Genomic DNA, 7751 nt, shown 5'->3' with positions numbered 1-7751 from the left:
TAAAAGTGTAGGTAAACGGGTTTTAATATGTTAAACTTATCAACAGCTTTATACTTTTAACAAAATGTACAATAATTTACAAATGAACAATCATCACCTTGTTTCTTCCATCAAATAGTCATATATTTTGATATTAGAAACAAGATCACTTAACTTGCACCAGGAAGCCAGTAATACAACGGCACATTATTCCAAGGGATTTCAAACATCGAAATGAGGCAAAACCAAAGAATGTGCAAATGTAAACAAACAGGTTGTGATCCACAGATGCTTTATGGTCTGATCTGACGGCACAGAGAGCCGATCTGCATTATGCAGCTCATAATGCCTGAGGGAACCGGCTGTGTGGTTTCTCCGCGCCATGATGCCAAGGCCTCCAGGGCTTCTTTGGGGTCGATGGGTGCCAGGTCATAAATGGTGTAGATGGCAGATAGCTGCACCTCCCATGGCACACCTACACACAGGAGAGTTGTAAGAGAGTGCATTTATTTTAGAAACCTGATACAAAATGAGAGGAAAACTGGGTTTGCGAATGTTATTTCCAGCTGATTAAATCTGCATATGCATACTATTTCATAAATTCATGAAAAGTAAGAAGTCAGAACTTACCTTCTGTTATTCCATGTTTGGCAAAGAGGTTCATTGCTTTTGCTACATTTTGAACAGACTTGCATAGCTTCTCCTTTATACCCAGCTGAGTAAGTCTCCCTATTTGTCAAGAGCATGAACATAATAAACAAAACAAAAAAAAAAAAAAAATAGTACACATTTAAAAGCAACAAAAGTCTCCAACAATTACTTTATCAAAAAAAAAAAAAAAACATACCAATAAGTCTCAAAACCGCTGCCACACAAACATCTCGGATTGGTGTTTGCTGAAGTCTTGGTTGTGACACCCATGTGTTCATGACTGGCCACAGCTCTTTCCTGAAGAATTAAAATAAAAAATATGGGTAAAGTTAATATCTTGGGTTTATAAAACCAAAATAAAGAACATGGTGTACATCTCCTGCATGCAGTACCCAATAATATTGTCATGAGTCCACTTCCATCCCAGATGTGCACACAGAAGATCCAAAGTAAAGATGTATTCCCAGGCAGTGGGGCAGAGGTCATCACCATGGCGATCATGCTTCAGGAATTTCAGGTTGTCATCCTCTAGAAGTGCTTTCAGAATGCTGCTGATCATTTTATGGATGTCGCTTGGAGGCGTCTGGCAGAGAACACAACTTTTGTTTGATACACAGTGCAGTGCTAACTGACAATTCTTTTATATCAACTTACAGGCTAACTAAGGGATGGGACTAAGAAGAAGGCTTGGACTCGGGGCCATGAATGGCTGTAACATTGCTCTGGGTCAGACCAAATTATTTAGCTAAGTTAAGGAAAAGGGCATCCCATATACATACACACATACACACACACACACACACACACACACACACACACACACACACACATGCTAATTCAGTAACAGCACCTTCTGCAGAACTCTGCAGAAAATAAAAAAAGTTGGTCAGTAGCCTGACAAAACATGTTTTGAATCTGCCATTGACAGGTATGAAGGGAATTAAAGACCCTCACATAATTATTATGAGTTACTCTATGCTCCTCAGCCATTTAAAAGGAACCGTCTTCAAAGAAAATATTTACATACAATGACAATGTAAGCCAAATAAAAAATCAGCACGTTTTAAACAAGGGTAGACAGGACAACAGAGCCGAGTATGATCTAATTCAATGCTGCACTTGGTCAGCATCAAGCACTGGATTAAGTAGTGCATTTGGAACTTCAAAGAAAATAATAATGGGAGTTAGTAAGAAAGCTGCTTACCTTATCCCAGTGCAGATACACAGTCAGGCAATCTAAAATCTCTCCCTCTGCTTTCAGCTTGCTCACTGTATGAATAGCTTTGCACAAACAGTTGTCATAGCACAGCATGCTTGGCCATGTGGTCACCATAAATAAAATCAGCTTTGGGGCTTCAGGGAAATCTGTGTGTGTAGAGCAATCAAGCCCAGGAAGGTTGGATTAACACCAAGTATGGCAGATGAAAGTGACTGCTGTCATTTATAACTGACTAATTTTCAATAACACATATGGAGTACAAGGTTAAAAAATAAATAAATAAATAAATAAATAAACACAAAACATGGCCTCATTCCCAAACACTCAAGACCACAAGGAACATCATGAATCTGACATAAACCTTTTAGGACCTTTCTCAAAAACAAATTAGGAAGACATTGGTGAATGAGGCCCATTTAGTGCAAACTCACTTTCTTTCAGGATGCTGTATGCTAGAGCGTGGGCTTTTTGAATATCTCCTCTTTGACGACACAAGCCTATGTAGACTCTACAAATGGACTGCAGGAATTCCTGCTTCAAAACATCTCTTTGTGCTTTTATTTTGGATAAAATAGCAGCCATGAATTCTTCTGCAGGGCTCTGATCAAAAAAAAAAAAAGTTAATCATCAGTACATTTGTCCAATCAATAAATGCATTAAACACAGTGAAAACAAAAGGGCCTGCCACCGCATTAGTGAATAAGTGTTGCGTTGATGGCTCTAGACTGCCGAACCCAAGCCATGCAATGAATGCATGAGAAACATTATTTATACCGACTAGGTTGAAGATGTTCTCACTTTAAAAATTACAAATCAATATCAACTGTATGAATGTTTATCTCTAGTCATTTTGTCGTGTAAAATGTCATTCTATTGGTAGATCGTTTACTCATTTGAGGCATTATGTCTTGAATCTGACTGAACACTAGGACTTATAACTGTAAAAAATGTCTAGAAATACATTATATACCTTATGACATTCTTACAATCTCACAATGACAAATCTTAGATATCTACTAGACTTATGATTTCACTTGCCAAGACGCAATTATTTGCAATGTGGATTCTCCACTGGTCACCCTTGTTAGTCTTTCAACAGATAACTAAAATCAATGAACTAAACTTATCTGTCACATGTGCTTAAACTAATGTGTGAAACCAAAGCAAGATGGAATGACTTACCTGGTTGGAACAGAATTCAGAAATGACAGATTTTTCTTCATCTCTGAGAACAGGAACCTCAGAAATTCGTCCAAGAAACACATGGCTCTTGATTACAGGCAGCACATCAAAACACGAACTCTGAAGCTTTTCTATTGCATCAGAGATTTTGACCTCTTTGTCATTTTGTTTGGTTTGAGGTTTGCTTTCCGTTCCCTGTTCCTGATTGCTGCCTGATGGACTATTCATTGGATGGGATTCTGATGATTCTACTACATCAGTTGCCTGATCATTGTTAACTGCCATGGGAGAGGTAGTGTCAACAGCAGCAGGTGAACAGGCATCAAGCCGGAGCTTCTTGGCACTTTTTGGCAGTAGCACGTTCACTCCTGTCCTTTTTACTTTTTGCTCCGTCTTGGTGAAGGCCGTGGATGAGGAATTGATGGTTTTGTTACCTGAGATTTGATTAACAGAGGGTGGTGAGGCCCCACTCTCGCTGCCTGTCCTGCCGAGGGTAACATTTCCTCTCAGGATGTTCAAAGTCCGAGCTTGGGCAGAGAGTTCTGGATACATGGTGTCCAGTATCTGCATGGAATTCTCCTGTGAGGTAGTGGGAGATGAGGAGTTCAGAGCTGATGGCAGTCTTCCTGGGACAGGAACAGCGTGTTTTGGAGTTGCAGATCCAAACTGTAATGGGGAAGAGGGAACTCCTCTAGATGGTGAAGGGGTGGTCAGACAAGGAGATCTCTTTGCTTCATCTTGAAGACCTGACTCAAGAAAGGACATTGTTTGCTGCGGATCCTGAGAAAGTGGTCCCTCTGATGGTAACCAGGAAGGCAACTGCCCACTGGGGCTAATCAGAGTATGTGGCTTTCCAAATTTTGGAGGAGTAGCAGTCAGTGGCATAACAGCTGGAGGTAGTGGTGGTCCCATCGCCATACGAACATGTCCAATTGACTCTGGAGATGGGGTTGATGTAAGGGCATTTCTGGAAGCAAAAGCTGTAAGTGGTGATAGATTCACTTCTCTATCTGTACCAGACAGTTTCACTGGATTTGGTACAGCTGAACAAACATCCTGAGGCTTAACACTTGAGTCTTCTGCTTTTGTGTCAAGTTCTTTTGGGCCAGTGAAAGGAATAGTGTCTGCCTTTTCAACAGTGGGCTTAAGAGCTTCAGACAGAGAATTTTCCTCTTGTGTATCAACGATTTGCAGGGATTTTTGAGGAAGATTCACCAATTCATCTTTGTGCTTCTGTGCTGGTGCTGCCTCTTGGTTACCATCGTCTTCGGGCATTTCAGGCTCAGAGGTGTGCTCCATAACGGATTTGTCCACTAAACTGCTGGCACCTTTCTCATTCTCAGGATCAGGTATAGTTTTGGATAATTCAAGATGTCTTTCATCTTCAGTTTTGGAATTCGTTTTCTGAAATTTCTCTTCAGATGTTTCCTTTCCAACTGCTTGTGGTGTGCATACACTAATACAGTTCAAATTATCAGGGGAACTCTTTGGGCCAGGTTTTGAGAAATTCCCTCTAACTTTTCTCTTCAGACCAAAAAACTCCTCATCGTCTGATAGTTCCTCATGTTTTGAGGACCCAACAAGAGAAACGCCATTGACTTTCATACTGGAGGAATCGTGTTCTTGTCCATTAACATTGTTCTGATTATCACTGGTCTTTAAATCTCCTTCAATGGGGGCTTCTGGAGTCAAGCTGTTTGGGATTTTCTGCACTGAACTTTCTGGCACTGTCTCAGAGTCTCTTCCTGGAATCTCAGAAGACTTCTCAGTCATATTTACTTTGTCTCCAGAATGACAATCATGAGATGCATCATCATGAGTATCTAGGCACTTGTGGTCAACATTCTGTCCAGAATCTGAACCTTTATGGATTGCTTCATTACAAAGTGCATTAGGTGATTCACTGCCAACAGACGGTGAACGAACACGGAGATGTTTTTCCATAGCGTTCAGCTGTGATTCTGCTGTGACTGTGATTCTATCTGGTTTCACTGTGATGCTTTCGTGTTCATTTTGTAAATCTGCTACTGTAACTGCACAGGGTAAGTTTTCCTTCACTTCAGAGGGCTTATCAACTTCCATCTCTTGGCTCTCTGACAAAAAGCTCTCATCAGTAGTATTATGAGGAAATGATGACACTTCTGTGTTAAAAAGATCAGATTTTATGAAACAGCCAGGTGAGGAAATGACAGATGCAGTTACTACATCATCCTTCAGAGGGTTTGGCTCTGTAGACTTTGTCAGTTGTTTGGCATCTTTGTCATTTGATAAAGAGTCCTCTTTTGGACTGGATATTGATGGGTCACTATCCATCTCAGTCTGAAACAAATCGTATATGCAATATTAACAAGATTTTGAAAGAGAACTGTGCAAGGAAACTAAATAGCATATTTAACTCCTATTTGTCAAAGGCCTTCACACCAAGTGGGATTTATTTAGACACCAATACATTTATGTGCATAAATGACATAAGTTTGAATTAAGTGAGGGATGGTCAGCATAATACTGCTAAATTGTGCTTGGCACAGCCAAGAATTAAACTTACCAATTCATCAGAAACATGCAGCGGAGACAAAGCTGTAGGTAAAGGCTTGAAGAAATCCAGAATGTCCCACAAATCTGTGCCGTTTCTGCTGCCATCTCTGTCTGATGAGTGACCATTATTACCATCAATATTGGCTTTGTCAATCCATGTACCTATATGACTGAGCTCCTCTGATCCGAGGCTCCCTTTCTTCTTCCTGCCTGGGTTTTTGTTACTTTGTACTTTACTTGGAGTGGTCTTGTCTTCGAATGAAGATTCAGACTTACTCCTTCCAGGAGACACTTTCCAAATGGAGCTGGAGGTGCCTGGTGCTTGAGACTTCATCCCTTTAGCAGGGGTCGATGGAGCCAAGTGTGGAATCTGCTTTCTACAAGGACTGGCTGGCAGTGGTTGAAATGGAAGTTTTTGAAGTCTGAATTTTGAGAAGATGGATAAGTGCTGATTGTCTGTGGTTTCTGCTTTGAAACAAAAATAAGTTTTTGAAGAATTTGTTACTTCTGGTTTGACCCAATGTTACTTTTTAGGTAATAAAGATGAAATATATATATATATATATATATATATATATATATATATATATATATATATATATATATATATATATATATATATATAATGATGACAACAACAACAACAATAATAGTACTTACCACTGAAGTCCAACATTTCTGTGGTTTGGGGCAGTGGTTCCACACAATGCCAGAGCTCCTCTAAGAGCATTCTAACTTTGACTGAATAGAAAAGAAAGATGAAAAAGATCTGTTCATACTTTTAGAAGCATATTATGGGGAAAACAAGCATGCCTCAGTTGCATGGGGCTATTTTTGCAAATGGCTTTAATCAAAAATACCTTTGTCAACTTTTGGCTCCAACCTGGTTTGTGTAGATGCACTTCTTTTTTCTGTTCCAAAAACAAACAAAAACACTATTTAGTATACTATGCTGATACTTGACTTAAAAATGTGACATTTAAGTCAATATTTGACTTTTACCTTTGTTAACTTCGTTTTCCAATTTCTCAAGTTTATTCTGTAAGATTAAAACAAATACCAATGACCAAATGCATGTATAGATGTATTACAGTTAAATTAGCTGTTAAGCAGTATTATTTAGTGGTAAATGAGAATTGCTAAAAAAAAATAGGCACCTGCATTTCCAGAAGGTTTTCTTGAAGCACACCATTTTCTCTTTTCAGATCTGTGATTTCATTACTCTGTTTAAATTTTGTATCTGTGTATAAACACAAAAAGACACAAAACAACAGTTGATTAGATCTTTCTACTACCGCAACAACCTAAACCATTTGTATTGTATTATAAACTATGGAGGATACAATTAATACAGACCTTCAAGTGCCAGCAGCTGATTTTCAAGATTACTTTTGCTGCAAAACAAAAAAAGAACAAAAAAGGAAAACACTTTAGAAGGAACACTTCATGTGCAACATCAAGTAGCAGTTGTACCTTTAATTTTGCAAGTACCCACAAAATCAACGTCTTGGCATTCTGTAGTCTCAGGTTCTCCACCTCCTCCGCTGCCTGCTGACACATCCCAAGGTATTCCTATTGAAACAAGATGAACCAGAACAAAGTTTAAAAGAAATGAATTACATTTAGAAAACAACAAAAATGTATTATAAGATACACAGCCAAAAGTCGTCTAACCTGAGTCTTCTGCAGATCTTCTTCTAGGGTTTTCTTCTCAGATCTCAGTTTTGTATTTTCTAAACTTTCAGATTTTGCTGCATCTGTGTGAGGAGGAGCAGTAGGATATGATGACGCAGGAAAAATCTAAATTTGTAGTTCACTAAACCAGAAGTTCCAGAAGGAAAAAAAAAAAAAAAAAAATACACAGCTTCACGGCTTTCCTCATCCAATGGTTCTTTATGCTTCTTTAGTTTTAGACTGAAACTAATTAGGGATGAACACTGTTACTCAGTTAAATGTCTAAGGTACAGGCACTGAAATCACTATTCAATTTTAACTTTAAGATTCATTTGGTATAAAAAGGATGAAAATTATTACGGAAGAGAGACAGAGGTGCAGTCCATGGTGAACCTGTGCTTCTAGGACAGAATGAGCGAGGCATCAAGTACAGCCGTAATGGCTTAAATTTCAAAGGCTTAATAAACACAGAGCAGGACAATCATAGGCAGACATATCAATTTGTCGAGAT

The 7751-nt window shown here is 38.9% G+C and overlaps 1 protein-coding gene across 3 annotated transcripts in view; it reads right to left on the bottom strand.

Annotated features, from left to right (window-relative positions):
• Nucleotides 1-7751, bottom strand: part of ice1 (KIAA0947-like (H. sapiens)) — an 11356-nt gene continuing 3605 nt past the window's right edge. For 2 of the 3 annotated variants that reach the window (XM_017700857.2, XM_037537249.1), the window contains exons 8-22: nt 7241-7323; nt 7062-7138; nt 6923-6960; nt 6724-6806; nt 6569-6605; nt 6427-6477; nt 6227-6307; nt 5577-6034; nt 3032-5350; nt 2281-2449; nt 1835-1995; nt 1023-1213; nt 827-927; nt 610-708; nt 1-454 (exon numbers count right to left, since the gene is read on the bottom strand). In XM_017700857.2, the coding sequence (XP_017556346.2) occupies nt 273-454; nt 610-708; nt 827-927; nt 1023-1213; nt 1835-1995; nt 2281-2449; nt 3032-5350; nt 5577-6034; nt 6227-6307; nt 6427-6477; nt 6569-6605; nt 6724-6806; nt 6923-6960; nt 7062-7138; nt 7241-7323 (4130 nt within the window). In that variant the 3' untranslated portion in view covers nt 1-272. The remainder of the gene's footprint in view (nt 455-609; nt 709-826; nt 928-1022; nt 1214-1834; nt 1996-2280; nt 2450-3031; nt 5351-5576; nt 6035-6226; nt 6308-6426; nt 6478-6568; nt 6606-6723; nt 6807-6922; nt 6961-7061; nt 7139-7240; nt 7324-7751) is intronic. The other variant, XM_017700858.2, reaches the window with a different exon arrangement.

This window comes from Pygocentrus nattereri, chromosome 3 (assembly GCF_015220715.1).
Source record: "Pygocentrus nattereri isolate fPygNat1 chromosome 3, fPygNat1.pri, whole genome shotgun sequence".
Lineage (NCBI taxonomy): Eukaryota > Metazoa > Chordata > Actinopteri > Characiformes > Serrasalmidae > Pygocentrus > Pygocentrus nattereri.
This window is presented reverse-complemented; position numbering and strand designations above follow the sequence as displayed.